At 36.9% G+C, this 19477-nt stretch overlaps 1 protein-coding gene across 2 annotated transcripts in view; it reads right to left on the reverse strand.

Annotated features, from left to right (window-relative positions):
- Nucleotides 1-19477, reverse strand: part of fto (FTO alpha-ketoglutarate dependent dioxygenase) — a 238346-nt gene that overhangs the window by 176945 nt on the left and 41924 nt on the right. For both annotated transcript variants that reach the window (XM_056461782.1, XM_056461781.1), the window contains exons 2-4: nt 12237-12314; nt 10380-11124; nt 3463-3687 (exon numbers count right to left, since the gene is read on the reverse strand). In XM_056461782.1, coding sequence (XP_056317757.1) covers nt 3463-3687; nt 10380-11124; nt 12237-12314 — 1048 coding nt within the window. The remainder of the gene's footprint in view (nt 1-3462; nt 3688-10379; nt 11125-12236; nt 12315-19477) is intronic.

Here is a 19477-nt window from a genome sequence, read left to right on the forward strand (position 1 = left end):
TAGCTCATTTCTAATAACTGATTTATTTTATCTTTGCCATGATGACAGTAAATACAATTTTACTAGATATTTTTCAAGACACTTCGATTAGGCTTAAAGTGACATTTAAAGGCTTAACTAGGTTAATTAGGTTAACTAGGCACGTTAGGGTAATTAGGCAAGTTATTGTATAATTATGGTTTGCTCTGTAGACTATCGAAAAAAAAATTGCTTAAAGAGGCTAATAATTTTGACCTTAAATGGATTTTAAAAAATTAATTCAAGCCGAAATAAAACAAATAAGACTTTCTCCAGAAGAAAAATTATTATCAGACATACTGTGAAAATTTCTTTGCTCTGTTAAACATCATTTGTGAAATATTTAAAAAAGAAAAAAAGTTAAAAGGGGGGCTAATAATTATGACTTCAACTGTATACCAGGATAGTGCACTCATATTGCTGTGAACAGAAGAAATTGCTATATGCAATATGACCACTCCAAGGTGACTCATATAATGCAAGTTCACCCTTCTAAATAAAAGAGTCAACTGGCAACTAGTAAAGTCATTGCATCACTGCAACTGCCATACTATCTGAGATTCAAGCTTAGAACTGCATATACTTGCACACACAGGGAATATAAACCAGAAATATACACTCTATTCACAATAAAAACCCTAACACAACAATGTTCATGTCAAATTTTGCTGTGGGTTTGAAATTTGTCATTTAAAATTTGTAAGTTTGGTCACAGTTTTTGAAGATTTCACTATTACCTCATTCAGACAGATACAAGTGGGTCTTGCATGCCCAAAATAGCTGCCTGGAAATGCTAGAAATCAGCAAAACTGACTTTCGTTGAAAGAGACTTTGATGCAGTGTGTCCCATTAAAATCAATGGATTCACAGCATTGTCTGATGTAGGCAGCATATACTGGTGTGAGCACAAAAATAACGCTTTTAGATTTTCTCTGTACTCTGTATTATTCCTTCCTGTCACATAAAATAGCCTTTAAAACAACAGATATCTAATAACAATCTGCATCTCTCAACCTGCACTCACTCACGGCATCGGCATGAGTCATGGGTCATAGCAAATTCTCCTAATAAATATTTATCGTTATTCTCTCGATGATAGGTGGCTGATGTGCTTGAGTTAAAAGTGGGCTTTCAAATCTATTGGGTCAAAACCTCTGCTTAGCTCTGTTCTGTCCCTGGAGCATTCGGCTAAGAAAATCTTATTAGCTGCTGGGCCCGGTGTCGGTCCAACATATTGTTCCCCGCTACACAGTCCCAAATTCCATTTTTGAAAACCTGCTGATTAGATTTGCACACAGGAGTCTTAGACATCAGCGGATGGAGGGGAAGAGCTCTGACGATGTTAGAGAACGATGGTGGAGCTGAATATATGTTATTTTCTAAACACCTTCCTTCTTCTCCCACTTTGGTTATGTTGACTCTTACCTTTTAACTCCGGTTTCCATCATTAAGTTTAAAGGTGCAGTAGGTGATTGTCTTCAGAAAGATTTTTCTTGTGCTGGTTGAAAGTCTCTTCACACTCCACCACTAATGATTATAGTAAATGATCTAAATGTATTTATATGTATTTTTATATTCTAGATAAAGCATAAAACTAAAAAATGTTTACCCAATTAAATATTGTTGGGCTGACAATTCCCATAATTCTGATAAGTAGCCCAAACTGTCTGTCAGCAAATGTAGATTTGTTCTACAGCGCACCTCTGTTCATGCAGATCCACCATTTTCGCGTACATACACATGCCGCGCATTCATGTGCACACAAGATGAGAGAGAGTGCTAAAAACAAATGCTGAATCAAAACTTTTGAAAATCCTGAATCAATATTGGAGTTACTTTTGCACGCTGGAGAAAGGATGACACCATGGCTGAAGTATTTCTTTTAGACAGGTAATGTTGTGTTTTAAAACTATTTTAGTCACGCAAAGCTTATGAAGACTGTGTTGTTAAAAATGGCTTATATGCACAGAAGTGTTACTCAGCCACTGTAATCTTCCGGCGAAAGACTGATGTGACTACTTTCAGTTTCCTAAGAGACCTTTTACAACATTGATAATGTAGATTTTTATTTAAGACAGCACGTGAGAGAGGGTTTAAGGTGCGCACAGTCGTGTTTCAGGAGGCATGGCTTCAAAGATATTATGCTAACCGGTTAGCATTATGGCAGATTACCTACTGCACCTTTACAACCAGAATTTTTTTTTTTTCCTTTTTTATTTCCCTTCTTTTTTTACTTCCTGTCATTTTCTGTAACCATCTAAACTGTAAAAAAAATGTCTGTGATTTCAACAGTAAAAAATAAAATAAAATAAACTCTAAAAATGCTACAATAAATAAATAAATCAGTAACGTGGGTTACAATATTTTAAAATATACACGTAAATTCTCTTTCCCAGAATTTCCTGCATGACACTTTGGTTTTTTTTGTTGACATTACTATAGTTCTTTTTTTTCTCATGTTATTTAGAGTTTTATGTTACATCTAATGTTTATATACATTTGTTTTCATGCTCTTCTTTACTTCTTTTATCATTCCTTTATTCTTTTCTATTTTACTTCCCTTTGAACTGATTTGATGTAGGATTTGCTAAACTAAAGCTTCTTCAGAGAATGTAAAGCTGCTAAAAGTCTTTATATCTATTTTCTTTATATCCAATAGTCCTATATCCATTTAGAAGTAGCTTTGTACCCAAAAATAAAAATAACAATATAAAGAACTGACTAATTCAGCTAGAAGACATAGTATCATTAACACTTCATGAGCCTAGTTTCCCAGTCACACTTTCACCCTCTTACTACACCCAGGAAACCCATTATGACCCATTATGTTTATACTACTTTAGCTTTTCGTTTAAAGTCGCTTCACAAGACTGAGAGCCCCATTAGGTAGGTATAAATAACACTCAGTTAAGAGCAGCCAGCAACAAAGAGGCCCAACTGTTGGAAAGCCCAAATGAAAACGTCTAAACAGAGACGATAAAACCGTGTGCCATCGGGGGAAGCATTAGTCATGCTTGTACACAGAAATCGGGAAATAAATAGTGTCCTTATCAAGGTCATGAGACGCTCTTTATGGGATATTTAGAATAGGGAGTTTGTACGTCTGTGGGGTCGCAGACGGGGGGCATCTGTTGAAGCCATCAGTAATAAAAGTCTGATTTACTGATTCTCCCTCTCAGTCCTGCTCTCAGACAGGGGTCACGTCGCATCATAAAATAACATTTGGTTTTCTTAACCTCTCTGATACACATGATAAGGACCGTGTGGAAACGAATCCTATGGAAACAGACACACACATGTATATAAAAGCATGTCGATGTGCACGTCCTCTGGGAAAGATAATTCCTGGTCTAATGCACTTCAACATGACCGAGACGGTCCAATCCGCTTTATACAAGCACTTGAGTCTACCGTTTCTGGATACAGATAAATGTGATTGTGTACCTGTCATATAGTAGCAGTCTCCAGACTGGAGAGGCAAAGCCAGACCTGGTGTGTGGATGTCCCAGGCCACCTTCAGACCAACCCGCCAACACATCTTCTCTTTCTCCACGTCCTCCTTTACTGAAGCTTCTCCTTCTTTCTTTACTTCCTCTGGACTTGTTCCTTTACCTTTGGCCTCTCTTTCTTTTTCTTTGCTCTTTCCCTCCCCGTCTTTCTCAGTAACTCCTGCAATCACAGATACTGACATTTAGAGCAGGGATGTCCAAAAATATTATTTCCAAAAAATACCAATAGTCTGAGTGTGTTTAATTAAAATGTAATCTATTGTAGCGCTCAATGTGGTATTCTTTGGTGTGTTAAATGGGCATAACAGCAAGGCCTCTCACAGCTCCTACTAACTATACTAGTCAACATTTGTGGTGAATCTAAAAAGTTTTCCAAAATTGTCAGACAAGAATGGGTGTTGGTCAACATTTCTAGAACAATTTTGATTGATAAAAGGTTTTGATCCACTTCAAATATAGCCTTTGCTCCATTCACACCCCTAAACCTTATTCCCATTTGGGTCACAGCACATATGCAAACCCTCCAGTTCTACTTCAAACTGGTGATTCTGGCATGGGAGGCAGGAGTGATAGCAAAGATGCTAAAACTGTTACCCCTAGTGTGCCTCATGAGGCCAGGGTAGTGAAGTTTACCTGCAAAGCTATTGCCACCTGGTCTTTGTTACACTAACTCTCATCCAAATTTGGTCCCGATGAACCATGTTACACATAAACACATGTATTGATACTTTGTCAGTCACCATACAGTACTATTTGTGTCAGAAATGTGGGTGTTTGGCTTGACATGAACTTCAAATTTGATAGACAAGTACGGTGGTTAAGTTCTGTTTTTATTATATCCATTTTCTTTCAAAATTGAAGCCCTCTTTGAAGCCTGAAATAGCTATGCATGCATTTGTAACATCTCGACTTGACTACTGCAATTTCTTGCACTATATGTTGGTGTTCCTTAGTCATGGGTGCCTGGGATTGCAGTTAGTTCAGAATACAGCAGCTTGATTTCCTGCTAGAAAACTTAAATATGAGCCCATCAAACCCATTTTAACACCACTCAACAGGCTGCCAATTAAGTGTAGAATTGACATCAATTGTAAAGGGCACCCATGATGAAAATGATCGTTTGGAAGCTGTTTGGACAGAACTTTGTGCAGGTATAGTGTGTCCACAATCATATTGGCGTAATATAAAGACAATAAGTCTCTCTTTTAAATTTCCTGATGTTAAAATGGGATCCAAATCCCTCCCATTTTGAGGCTGATCACAACATGACGTAGGAGTGTGGTTTCCCCACCCACCAAATTGATTCACAGCCACGTATTAACATGTCTCCGTAGGTACGCGCATAATCACATCAACAAGACAGGACATGTGCAAAGCAACCGGGATTAAAAGATCTGTTCAGCTCTCTGTGATCATCAAATGTGATCAAGGATGAGTTTTACAAGTTTAAAACTTTTTAAAACAGTGCGAATTAACCGTCTTTATCACCACAGCCGCATGTCAGTACAATTATAAAAGAGGACGCTTCAATCCCAGTTTGTTTGTGTGTGACTCATATAAAGGTTTGAATTAACTTCACAACAAATACATCAAATAATCATTGGGAAAGTTCTTACTGTAGTATTTCTCACAAACATTACGTGAGATCTGCTTCCTTCATGTCTGTCACTGTGCTGTTTATCTGACGCAGCTGAGGCATAGATTGAGGCACACTCTGACGGGTACGTGGAAATGGTGGGCTGGGAGAACTAGCATTAAAGGCACAGGCAACTAAAACAGCTACATTGTGGGGGCTTAGAGCAGAAAATTCCAATATTCTAAGGTATAATAAATAATCTGATGGGTGTTTTGGGCTGAAACTTTACAGACACATTCTGGAGACATAAAAGACTTTTATTAAATCTTGAAAAAGAGGTAAAATAGGTGCCCTTTAATGTTTGTTTTTAAATCCCTTCACAATCAAGCCAGAGAGTGCTTAACAGAGGCTTTACAGCCCTATACCATTTCAAGATCACTTAGATCCACTGACTAAAATTTAGCAAGTGGATAAGACTACAAACTATAGGAGATCTTGCTTTTTCTGTAGCAAGCCCAAAACTATGAAAAAGTCTTCCATTTTTTTATTAGAATGCAGCCCTTGCTTAAAACGTATTTATTTTGCATGGCATTTAATATTGCTTCATTTATTGTTTTGTGATTACAGTACATGTTATGGGTGTTTTATGAACTCCATGTTTACAGGTTTGTGTTATATTGCTTTTATAGTATTTTTTGTGTTTTAAATTTGCTTTCTATACTATAAAGCAATTTGGTCATTTTTGGTTGATTTTTAAATTGTGCTACAGTTTATGAATATATGAATAAAATTATATTGTATTATATCCAGGTTCCAGCACTAAATATAATCTACTTTAACCACTTGAAACGGGATTCAAATCAGCATCTCTGACATGAAAAGTGGGCATACTAACAAGAACACAACAGAGCTTAGGCTCTAGTGTCAATCGCTAGTCACCTGTTGAGGCCAGGTGAGTGAGGTTTGCCTGCACGACTCTTAATAGCAGGCCTCTGTTACATTCAGATGCCTAAACCTCACTCTCACTGCCCTGCTTCTGCTGGCCCCAATCTGAGAGGGATTCAAACTACGATTTTAAGTATGAGAGGCTGGAGGGCTAACTATTTAAAAACTATAAGTGATTGTAAGCACTATTATGGTTGTTGTGCTGTAAGTTTCTTTGAATAAAATGTCTGAGTTCTCACTAATATATGTCAATCAACTGCCACTAAAAATCTGAGTTAATCAAAAAACAATGAAAAAGCCCCACAAAAAAGAAATAAATGATGAAAATGTAACCTATGAGAGACAGAATTTTTTTAGAGAGGGCAGGCTGACACCTATCAGTGAAATCAATACTAAAGCGCTCTTGGAAGCTTGAGCCCTGAGCAAGGCTTTCTCTGTGCTCAGCAGGGATAAATAGTAACTTAATTTCAGCCTGTGCTTTCTGACACAGCTCTCAAAGGGCCATCTGCAGCTAACACAGCAGTGGCGGAAAAGATTCCTTCAAAAACACTTCAAAATCACAGTGGCACGAACCAATGCCTGTTAGAAAAGGAAATGAGCTGGATCTAGTCAGTGTTGGATGAAGAGCTGAACAGATTTGTCACTGTGCGGCCCCCCCCCCACCCGCCAGAGACTATTGAGGATACTGCACGCCGCAGCATGGCCAACATGCTCTATAAACCCATCACAGATGTGTTAAAAGGTGCAGGCGTCAAGAAAAACCTCTCCATCAAAGCATGTTCAGGTGAAACACGAATCTATACAACCCACAGATGTTATCCAAAGGGACAATAAAAAATAAAACCCATTCATGCTCACACACACACAAAGCAACAAATAAATGATGTACAAAGTGAAATTCCTCTGAGCGACAATCTGTTTCAGCTGGTCTGCAGCATTTCATAGCGGTTTCTCTAAAGTGAAGGCAACATTTTGTGCGATGCTCTGCACGGGTGCGTACGCGCTGCAAAAGCGTTCCATCAGGGGAGTCTCTCTGAAGTCTGGAACCGAGGGGTCAATTTTACCTCCAAAAGAACAGCTGCGGAATAATTCCACACAAACTGACACATTCACACACAAAAACACACACACAGGCCATTCATGCACTGTTTGAAGCGGGCCCTGGGGAGGTCAAAGGTCAAATCGGTCAGTAAGAGATTGGTGAAACAGAGCTTGCGAGGCAGGTGGTTCTGGTTAGCGCACCACGCTCTGTTCTGTCCAACTAACACACACACGCACACAGCTGCATGCTAAGCTGTTAGCCTGACGTGAAGAGAGACTGATGTGCAGAAAAAAAAACTTCTCTAGTGAGATTCGTGTGAAATATGGAAGATCTGGCTCCTTCCCCATGGAACAAGTTCATACAATGACTACATGAGCACATTGGGTGAAGGATGGTTTTGAACTGGCTGGTGTCATAATAAATGTTTAGGTTCTCAGCAGTGGTGAGCTAGGAAAAAAGATGAAGGATTATTTGAAATGAAACAAAAATGAGTGGCAAGTGCAAACTTTTAAAGGGATAGTTCACTAAAAAACTGGAAAATTTGTCATCAACCCCACTGAAAATGCAATAAATAAATAAATAAATAAACATTCTTCAATTTCAAGATCAAGAGAAGAAAGAAAATCAGAGCAATAATAATAAAGTATAAAATTTCCCTAATTTCCTTTTCATTATCTGCTTGGTGAGACAATGCAATTGTAAAACTATCAGTGTAAGCCTATTTGGATGGATGGATGGATGGATGGATGGATGGATGGATGGATGGATGGATGGATGGATGGATGGATGGATGGATGGATGGATGGATGGACGGACGGACGGACGGACGGACGGACGGACGGACGGACGGACGGACGGACGGACGGACGGACGGATGGATGGATGGATATGACAAAATATTTGCATTTTTATTTCGGGCGATTGACAATTTTTTCCCATAGTCCCAGGCAAGGTTGAACAAAAATACATTGAAGTGTATTTTAAAATAAAATACCAAATACCTCAATTTTAAGTGAATCAAAATAAACTACAAAATACAGCAGCCACAAAATGTATCAAAATAAAATACTGTGTTTCTGTATTTTGAAAATACTACAAAATACTTTTACAAGGGATCCTAAAATTTCTTTGCAAACCTTCTATGGATCAAGCCCTTCACCATTAAACTGACTTAGTGAAGTAAACAATGACTGATAACAACATTTTTTCTCTGAGCAAGTTTAAGTCAGCTTCTCTGCACCTTATTCACCACTACTGGACAGGAGGTATTCATAAAAACATAACTTGTGTTTCTCTTTAATTTTAGTATAGATTTTGTACAAATTTGAGTCTTGAGTCTTGAAGATGATCTCTTTAGTCACTGTAAGAACCATTTAATGCAGAAAATGAGTTGGAAAATAGTGCAACATCTCATCTTGGGCCCTATCATACACCCGGCGCAATAAGGCGCAAGACGTGTTTCCATGACATGTTGCTATTTTCAGACCAAAGCAACCCTAATTTTCCCGTTTTCCGCCACATTGTTTAAATAGCAAATCTATTTGTGCCACTTTGTGGACTCATGGGTGTTTTGGTCTAAGTGTGTGCAGGCGCAATGTTGGCGCGTTGCTATTTTGAGGAACTAAAATAGACTGTTTAATAAGAGCAGCTGAAAGCAGGTCTAAAGTCCAGCGCAGAGCGCATTAGTTGTGTGCCTCGCTTACACATTGCTTAATACACGCAGGATGTACAGCAATACACAAATATCTTTACAAATGAAAAAGAATTAAAGGATTGAAATATTTATAAAAATATTACTTTCTACATAAATATAAAAACCACTGCCTTCATCATCTCAGGGGATGATACCTTCTTCATCTCAGGGGGCTTTTTTTAGTTTATTCATTACAATTTGCATTAGTAGTAGTAGTAGTAGTAGTAGTAGTAGTAGTAGTAGTAGTAGTAGTAGTAGTATTCATTATATCCATATTTATATTGGTTTTATTAAAAACAAGCTTAGATTTGTCCACCTGTCAGGTTTTGGACCATACGGAGCATAGCATGTGTATTTGGATATAACTCAGTTGTTTGACCACACTTCGTTACTATGGTTCAATTATTTGTTTGCTGGAAATTAGAACTGAATTTAGGAATAGTTTTGAAACAATTCTTTGCACTTAACAAACGAAATTAATAATGTAGGCTAATCGATGTCTGCAGATGCTGTTTAACTGTTTTCTCACTAGTGAAGTGTTTAGGTTTTCCCACATCTGCCATGTAAATAGCAAATGTACCATGGCGCGACGCAACTGACTCTTAAAGGGAATGGGAGATGAGGTTTTGATTGGTTTGTTCTCAAAACACACCCAGAACTTATTAAGAGAATAAAGCTCAACCCTGTTAGACCATGCGCCGTGCTGCAGAGAGTATTCTTCCGTCCTTAAAATAGCAAAAGTGGATTCGGACACGCCTATAAAGCATTTGCGCCCTGCGCTTCAGACTTTGTGCCTAGATTGGTAAAAAAGAGCCCCTTAGGTTTCAGAATTTTTGCAATTAAAATCTTCAATAATCAATGTAAAATCACGATTTCTGAAAAGTACTAAAATCTTCAGTTTTAGTCATTTCCATAAATTATGTTTTTTTTATAGTAGTTTTACTCTTCAAAACACACAATCAAAACTTTAAAACACACTATAAAAAAAATTGCTATCTGTTTTTGCTGCCATAAACCTAATTTGGGAGTTTTTGACCAGTTTGTAGATTGGAATATTATTAAATATTTTTGCCTTATATGTATTAACTATATCAAAGTTTGTAATGAACTATAAAGAGCACCTGCAGATCAGCTACTGGCATTAGAAACAGCCAGTAAAGTTTTGTAGGTATCGCCACTGTAGGACTTTATATGGTTTGTCTTATTTTCCTGTCTTATTTTGGCTAGCTCTCGAATCTACCCCTGCTTGTCTGTTATTTGCTTTATATGTGATATAATTTCCAGCCATATTTCAAGCACTGATCAGCTCCTAGAGTAATAGTCAATTTCAAGCCTTGGCAAATAACTGAGAAAGCACCAATCAAAGGCCACATTTTTTGATGTAATCGTGTAAACTTTTTACAAAGTATTTTACAGTATTTTAAAAATACAAAAATACAAGACACTATAGTATTTTGATGCAAAGTATTAAGCCACTTTCATCAACCCTATCAAATACAAATGACAAAATACTATTTTGTATTTAAAACACATGTATCATAAGTACTGCCCACCCCTGGTCTCAGGTGAGGGACATGAGCACTTTTGACCTCTCACCTTCATTCTTTGGCTCTGCTGGGCAGCTATAGCTGTAAACAGCAACTGGTGAGAGAGGAACCAGGTTCTCATCATGATGCCAACCGACCGCCATTTTGCCCATACCATAATACGGCTCTTCCTTCAGCTGGGTCATGGCTGCAGGGTTCATGTAGTTGATTAGCGTGACGTTAAACTGAACCAGGCTGGCCTGAGCAGCTGGCGGAGTGGATGAAGGAGGTGAGGAATGAGAGCAGCCCTGTCCACTGTCTTCCTCCTCCTCCTCCTCTATATTTTTCTCCTCAACTAACCTGTCCTTAACACTCTCTTCGCACATTCCCTCCCCCGGCGCATCTTCGCTGTTTTCAGTGTCACTGCGGGTACGCTTGACACCTCTTGTGTTTGTCTGCTGCTTTACATCCGAGCAAAAGAACTGATTGAGCTCCCATAATGCTTTACAAGCGTCCCTAAGGTCGGAGTCACAGCAAGGTTTGCCTTTCTCATCTTTCTGGCCCTCTTCTTCTTCTTCACAGTGCCAGGGGATGGTGAACAGACGAGTGTCCAGATAACGGTAGGTGTAGCCCGGCTGACCCACGAGAGCGCGTGAAACAGCCGTGAAGACGTCCCGGTCTCGAACTCGGACAAGATCTCGGAGGAGACATCCATGCCGCTGTAGAGTTAACAGAGCAGACTGAACCTTCTCATGGAGACCTTCTGGCAGGGTTCCAGACTGCCGCAAAGTTAGACCCGCATAACTGGAGTCCCACTGTCAGATTACAGACACAAACATATAGAACAATGTAATTATTCATAAGCGTACGCTTTTGCACACACTTACTTTGGGGGTCTACATTTATGTTAAAGTTCCAAAGACATAATGAGTTTTGTACAGTACAAACTGTATAATCTATCTACTAATACAGCAAATATAATATAATTATAATAAAATATAATATAATAATATATAATATAATATAATATAATATAATATAATATAATATATAATTATAATAATATAATAAGAAAATAATATAAAATTATAATATAATATAATATAATATAATATAATATAATATAATATAATATAATATAATATAATATAATATAATATAATATGCAACGCTGTGGCGCAGTGGGTAGCACGTTAGCCTCACAGCAAGAAGGTCGCTGGTCCGAGCCTCAGCTAGGTCAGTTGGCATATCTGTGTGGAGTTTGCATGTTCTCTCCATGTTCGTGTGGGTTTCCTCCGGTTGCTCCCGTTTCCCCCACAAGTCCAAAAACATGTGATATAGGTGAATTAGGTGTGCTAAAATTGGCCGTAGTGCATAAGTGTGTGTGAATGAGTGTGTGTGTGGATGTTTCCCAGTGATGGGTTGTGGCTGGAAGAGCATCCACTGCGTAAAAACATATGCTGGATAAGTTGGCCGTTCCTTCCGCTGTGGTGACCCCAGATTAATAAAAGGACTAAGCCGACAAGAAAATGAATTAATATAATATAATATAATATAATATAATATAATATAATATAATATAATATAATATAATATAATATAATATAATATAATATAATATAATAATTCTATTCAATGTTTCACTTCAATGTTTCAAAACTGTCACATGATCCTTCATAAATCATTCTAATGAGGGTTTTGTTGTCAAAGTTAAAAACAGATGTGCTGCTTGATAAGAACAGAAAGGTGAAGAGAGGGGTCTTTATTTTCTTAAACATAAATCTTGGGCACACTATATTTTTTTAATATATCCTTGCTAAATAAAAGCATTCATTCTATAAAACAAATCTAGTTGACTCCAGACAGTTGAACTGTGGAGTACATACAACATACTGCAACGTATTAAGTGTTTGTATGAATTTCTAACCAGGTCCTGATATCCTGGGTCTGTCGGGGAAAGATAGGGAATCCTCTGCTCTCCTAGTTCCTGTAAAAGCCTCCGCCTCTGTAAAGACAGAAAACACAAAAACTGTTTTAAAACTTTTATTTTGGGTATTGGTCATTTTTTAGGACATCATCAGTGTTTTCTTTAACTCCTTAACTGTCATTTCACATTTGGAGTTCACACTTAAAAAGTAAAGGTCATATACGCATAATTTAGACAGTTTGTCAAGATAAATTCAGGTTTCAAGAGTTCACACTTAGATATACTTGGCGTTAATAGCAGGTTTGGCATGCTGTCCTGGGAGAGAGCCCTGAGCTCAGAGATAAATGAGCCCAAGGCTCCCCACCTGGTCAATAAGCATATAAGGAGGTCTGAGATTAGGTAGGTCTCGAGAGCTCTCCTGAGTAAAGGGAGGAAAAGGAGGTGATGGGGTGAAAAGGGAGATTCTTCCAAAACGAAGATAAGACAGTAGAGTGAAATCAGTCTATTTATTGTAAGCTTTACTGTAATCTGATTGGATTATTACTGATTACGGATGAGAGACCAGCCATGCTCAATCATATCATGTGCTCCTCTCGAAATTAGTTTGAAAAACTTCACTTAGACAAAAAAAAATAACTAGATATTAAAGTTTGAGGACAAACTTTATGGTGGCTTGAAAAGCAGAGTCTGAATTAGCATGTTACTAGCATGAATTAGAAAGTAACTAGCATGATTCTAACATAAATTAGCATGTAACTAGCATGATTCTAGCATGAATTAGCATGTTTCTAGCATGAATTAGCATGTTACTAGCATGTTTCTAGCATGAATTAGCATGTTACTAGCATGATTCTAGCATGAATTAGCATGTTACTAGCATGATTCTAGCATGAATTAGCATGTTATTCGCATGATTCTAGCATGAATTAGCATGTTACTAGCATGTTTCTAGCATGAATTAGCATGTTACTAGCATGTTTCTAGCATGATTTAGCATGTTATTAGCATGATTCTAGCATGAATTAGCATGTTTCTAGCATGAATTAGCATGTTATTAGCATGATTCTAGCATGAATTAGCCTGTTACTAGCATGATTCTAGCATGAATTAGCATGTTACTAGCATGATTCTAGCATGAATTAGCATGCTACTAGCATGATTCTAGCATGAGTTAGCATGTTACTAGCATGATTCTAGCATGAATTAGCATGTTACTAGCATGTTTCTAGCATGAATTAGCATGTTACTAGCATGATTCTAGCATGAATTAGCATGTAACTAGCATGTTTCTAGCATGAATTAGCATGTTACTAGCATGATTTTAGCATGAATTAGCATGTTACTAGCATGATTCTAGCATGAATTAGCATGTTATTAGCATGATTCTAGCATGAATTAGCATGTTACTAGCATGAATCTAGCATGAATTAGCATGTTACTAGCATGATTCTAGCATGAATTAGCATGTTACTAGCATGATTCTAACATGAATTAGCATCGTTCTAGCACAAATTAGCATGTAACTAGCATGATTCTAGCATGAATTAGCATGTTACTAGCATGATTCTAGCATGAATTAGCACGTTACTAGCATGATTCTAGCATGAATTAGCATGTTACTAGCATGATTCTAGCATAAATTAGCATCGTTTTAGCATGAATTAGCATGTTACTAGCATGATTCTAGCATGATTTAGCATGTTATTAGCATGATTCTAGCATGAATTAGCATGTTACTAGCATGAATTAGCATGTTATTAGCATGATTCTAGCATGAATTAGCATGTTACTAGCATGATTCTAGCATGTTACTAGCATGTTTCTAGCATGAATTAGCATGTTATTAGCATGTTTCTAGCATGAATTAGCATGTTGTTAGCATGATTCTAGCATGAATTAGCATGTTTCTAGTATGAATTAGCATGTAACTAGCATGATTCTAGCATTAATTAGCAAGAAACTAGCATGTTACTAGCATGATTCTAGCATGAGTCAGCTTGTTTCTAGCATGAATTAGCATGTTGTTAGCATGATTCTAGCATAAATTAGCATGTTACTAGCATGACTAGCATGTCACTATCGTGTTGCTAGCACCTTTCTAGCAAGATTAGCAAGTCAGTAGGATGTTAAAACTGTTAGCGTGTGTTAGAATAGCTAGTCACAGTCTCTGGGACAGTTGCTAGGGTGCTGAAATTGGTTGCTAGGGAGTGGCTAGTAAGTTTAAAGGTAATCAGTGATTGGCTGCTGGCTACACTGAGTTGAATGAGGCCAGACTCTAGTCTGTAGGACAGTCTGATGCAGAGTTATGAGCTCACAAAGGTTGATCCAATGTTAAGTAAATGGGAGTCTTTTACAATGGAAGTCTATGGGACAGTTGCTAGGGTGCTGTAAGTGGTTGCTAGGGAGTGGCTAGTAAGTTAAAAAGTCATCAGTTATTGGCTGCTGGCTAGACTGAGTTAAATGAGTCCAGTTAGAAGTCTGTAGGACAGTCTGATGCAGAGTTATGAGCTCACAAAGTTTGACCCAATGATAAGTCAATGGGACTTTTGGGTTTTTTCTGGGTCGTTTTTCGGAAAACCCAAAGTCGGATCAGTTAGAAAAGATATAGCAACCCGAGTCAGACCAGTTTGAAGGTTTGACGAAAGTTTGAAGTATGTAGCTTGAAAGGCCTAGGAGGAGATACACTTAGAAATTAGTCTCAGAAGAAGAAGAAGAAGAAGAAGAAGAAGAAGAAGAACTAGATATTAAAGTTTGAGGACAAACTTTATGGTGGCTTGAAAAGCCGAGTCTAAAAGTTTGAAGTCGTTTTAAAGTGTAAACAACTGAAGCAGTTTTTATGAAGTTTGAAACAGTCGGCATAGATAAGTACATATATGTTAGCATGTTTCTAGGTTGTTGCTAGGCGGTTGCTAAAGTATTCTGAGTGGTTGCTAGGCAGTTGTTAACATCAATTAGCATGATTCTAGCATTAATTAGCATGTTACTAGCATTTTTCTAGCATGAATTAGCATGTTACTAGCATGAATTAGCAAGTAACTAGCATGATTCTAACATAAATTAGCATGTAACTAGCATGATTCTAGCATGAATTAGCATGATTCTAGCATGAATTAGCATGATTCTAGCATGATTATAGCATGGATTAGCATGTTGTTAGCATGATTCTAGCATGAATTAGCATGTTACTAGCATGATTTAGCATGTTATTAGCATGATTCTAGCATGAATTAGCATGTTTCTAGCATGAATTAGCATGTTATTAGCATGAATCTAGCATGAATTAGCATGTTACTATCATGATTCTAGCATGGTTTAGCATGTAACTAGCATGATTCTAGCATGAATTAGCATGTTACTAGCATGTTTCTAGCATGAATTGGCATGTTATTAGCATGATTCTAGCATGAATTAGCATGTTACTAGCATGTTTCTAGCATGAAATAGCATGTTACTAGCATGATTCTAGCATGAATTAGCATGTTACTAGCATGTTTCTAGCATTAATTAGCATGTTACTAGCATGTTTCTAGCATGAATTAGCATGTTATTAGCATGATTCTAGCATGAATTAGCATGTTTCTAGCATGAATTAGCATGTTTTTAGCATGATTCTAGCATGAATTAGCAAGTAACTAGCATGATTCTAACATAAGTTAGCATGTAACTAGCATGATTCTAGCATGAATTAGCATGATTCTAGCATAATTATAGCATGGATTAGCATGTATTAGCATGTTGTTAGCATGATTCTAGCATGAATTAGCATGTTACTAGCATGTTTCTAGCATGATTTAGCATGTTATTAGCATGATTCTAGCATGAATTAGCATGTTTCTAGCATGAATTAGCATGTTATTAGCATGATTCTAGCATGAATTAGCATGTTACTAGCATGATTCTAGCATGGATTAGCATGTAACTAGCATGATTCTAGCATGAAATAGCATGTTACTAGCATGATTCTAGCATGAATTAGCATGTTACTAGCATGTTTCTAGCATTAATTAGCATGTTACTAGCATGTTTCTAGCATGAATTAACATGTTATTAGCATGATTCTAGCATGAATTAGCATGTTTCTAGCATGAATTAGCATGTTATTAGCATGATTCTAGCATGAATTAGCATGTTACTAGCATGATTCTAGCATGAATTAGCATGTTACTAGCATGTTTCTAGCATGAATTAGCATGTTACTAGCATGATTCTAGCATGAATTAGCATTTAACTAGCATGATTCTAGCATGAATTAGCATGTTATTAGCATGATTCTAGCATGAATTAGCATGTTTCTAGCATGATTCTAGCATGAATTAGCATGTTACTAGCATGATTGTAGCATGGATAAGCATGTTACTAGCATGATTCTAGCATGAATTAGCATGTTACTAGCATGTTTCTAGCATGAATTAGCATGTTACTAGCATGATTCTAGCATGTTACTAGCATGTTTCTAGCATGAATTAGCATGTTACTAGCATGTTTCTAACATGAATTAGCATGTTGTTAGCATGATTCTAGCATGAATTAGCATGTTTCTAGCATGAATTAGCATGTAACTAGCATGATTCTAGCATTAATTAGCATGTAACTAGCATGTTACTAGCATGATTCTAGCATGAATCAGCTTGTTTCTAGCATGAATTAGCATGTTACTAGCATGATTCTAGCATGAATTAGCATGTTACTAGCATGTTTCTAGCATGAATTAGCATGTTACTAGCATGATTCTAGCATGAATTAGCATTTAACTAGCATGATTCTAGCATGAATTAGCATGTTATTAGCATGATTCTAGCATGAATTAGCATGTTTCTAGCATGATTCTAGCATGAATTAGCATGTTACTAGCATGATTGTAGCATGGATAAGCATGTTACTAGCATGATTCTAGCATGAATTAGCATGTTACTAGCATGTTTCTAGCATGAATTAGCATGTTACTAGCATGATTCTAGCATGTTACTAGCATGTTTCTAGCATGAATTAGCATGTTACTAGCATGTTTCTAACATGAATTAGCATGTTGTTAGCATGATTCTAGCATGAATTAGCATGTTTCTAGCATGAATTAGCATGTTACTAGCATGATTCTAGCATGAATTAGCATGTTACTAGCATGTTTCTAGCATGAATTAGCATGTTACTAGCATGATTCTAGCATGAATTAGCATTTAACTAGCATGATTCTAGCATGAATTAGCATGTTATTAGCATGATTCTAGCATGAATTAGCATGTTTCTAGCATGATTCTAGCATGAATTAGCATGTTACTAGCATGATTGTAGCATGGATAAGCATGTTACTAGCATGATTCTAGCATGAATTAGCATGTTACTAGCATGTTTCTAGCATGAATTAGCATGTTACTAGCATGATTCTAGCATGTTACTAGCATGTTTCTAGCATGAATTAGCATGTTACTAGCATGTTTCTAACATGAATTAGCATGTTGTTAGCATGATTCTAGCATGAATTAGCATGTTTCTAGCATGAATTAGCATGTAACTAGCATGATTCTAGCATTAATTAGCATGTAACTAGCATGTTACTAGCATGATTCTAGCATGAATCAGCTTGTTTCTAGCATGAATTAGCATGTTGTTAGCATGATTCTAGCATGAATTAGCATGTTACTAGCATGACTAGCATGTCACTATCGTGTTGCTAGCACCTTTCTAGCAAGATTAGCATGTCAGTAGGATGTTAAAACTGTTAGCGTGTGTTAGAATAGCTAGTCACAGTCTCTGGGACAGTTGCTAGGGTGCTGAAATTGGTTGCTAGGGAGTGGCTAGTAAGTTTAAAGGTAATCAGTGATTGGCTGCTGGCTAGACTGAGTTGAATGAGGCCAGACTCTAGTCTGTAGGACAGTCTGATGCAGAGTTATGAGCTCACAAAGGTTGATCCAATGTTAAGTAAATGAGAGTCTTTTACAATGGAAGTCTATGGGACAGTTGCTAGGGTGCTGTAAGTGGTTGCTAGGGAGTGGCTAGTAAGTTAAAAAGTCATCAGTTATTGGCTGCTGGCTAGACTGAGTTAAATGAGTCCAGTTAGAAGTCTGTAGGACAGTCTGATGCAGAGTTATGAGCTCACAAAGTTTGACCCAATGTTAAGTCAATGGGACTTTTGGGATTTTTCTGGGTCGTTTTTCGGAAAACCCAAAGTCGGATCAGTTAGAAAAGATATAGCAACCCGAGTCAGACCAGTTTGAAGGTTTGACGAAAGTTTGAAGTATGTAGCTTGAAAGGCCTAGGAGGAGATACACTTAGAAATTAGTCTCAGAAGAAGAAGAAGAAGAATAATAACTAGATTATTAAAGTTTGAGGACAAACTTTGAGGCTGGCTTGTGAAAGTCTGTTGGTAATAGTTTTAAAAAGTATGAAAAGATAGATAGATAGATATATAGATAGATAGATAGATAGATAGATAGATAGATAGATAGATAAATAGATAAATAGATAGATAGATAGATAGATAGATAGATAGATAGATAGATAGATAGATAGATAGATAGATAGATAGATAGATAGATAGATAGATAGATTAGCATGTTATTAGCATGATTCTAGCATGAATTAGCATGTTACTAGCATGATTCTAGCATGAACTAGCATGTTCCTAGCATGATTCTAGCATAAATTAGCATGTTACTAGCATGATTCTAGCATGAATTAGCATGTTATTAGCATCATTCTAGCATGAATTAGCATGTTACTAGCATAAATCTAGCATGAATTAGCATGTTACTAGCATGATTCTAGCACGAATTAGCATGTTACTAGCATGATTCTAGCACGATTTAGCATGTTACTAGCATGATTCTAGCACAAATTAGCATGTTACTAGCATGATTCTAGCATTAATTAGCATGTTACTAGCATCATTCTAGCATGAATTAGCATGTTACTAGCATCATTCTAGCATGAATTAGCTTGTTACTAGCATGATTCTAACATGAATTAGCATGTTACTAGCATGATTCTAGCATGAATTAGCATGATTCTAGCATGAATTAGCATGTTACTAGCATGTTTCTAACATGAATTAGCATGATTCTAGCATGAATTAGCATGTTTTTAGCATCATTCTAGCATGAATTAACATGTTACTAGCATGATTCTAGCATGATTTAGCATGTTACTAGCATGAATTAACATGTTATTAGCATCATTCTAGCATGAATTAGCATGTTACTAGCATGATTCTAGCATGAATTAGCATGTTAATAGCATGATTCTAG

This window comes from Danio aesculapii, chromosome 7, assembly GCF_903798145.1.
Source record: "Danio aesculapii chromosome 7, fDanAes4.1, whole genome shotgun sequence".
Classification (NCBI taxonomy): Eukaryota; Metazoa; Chordata; class Actinopteri; order Cypriniformes; family Danionidae; genus Danio; species Danio aesculapii.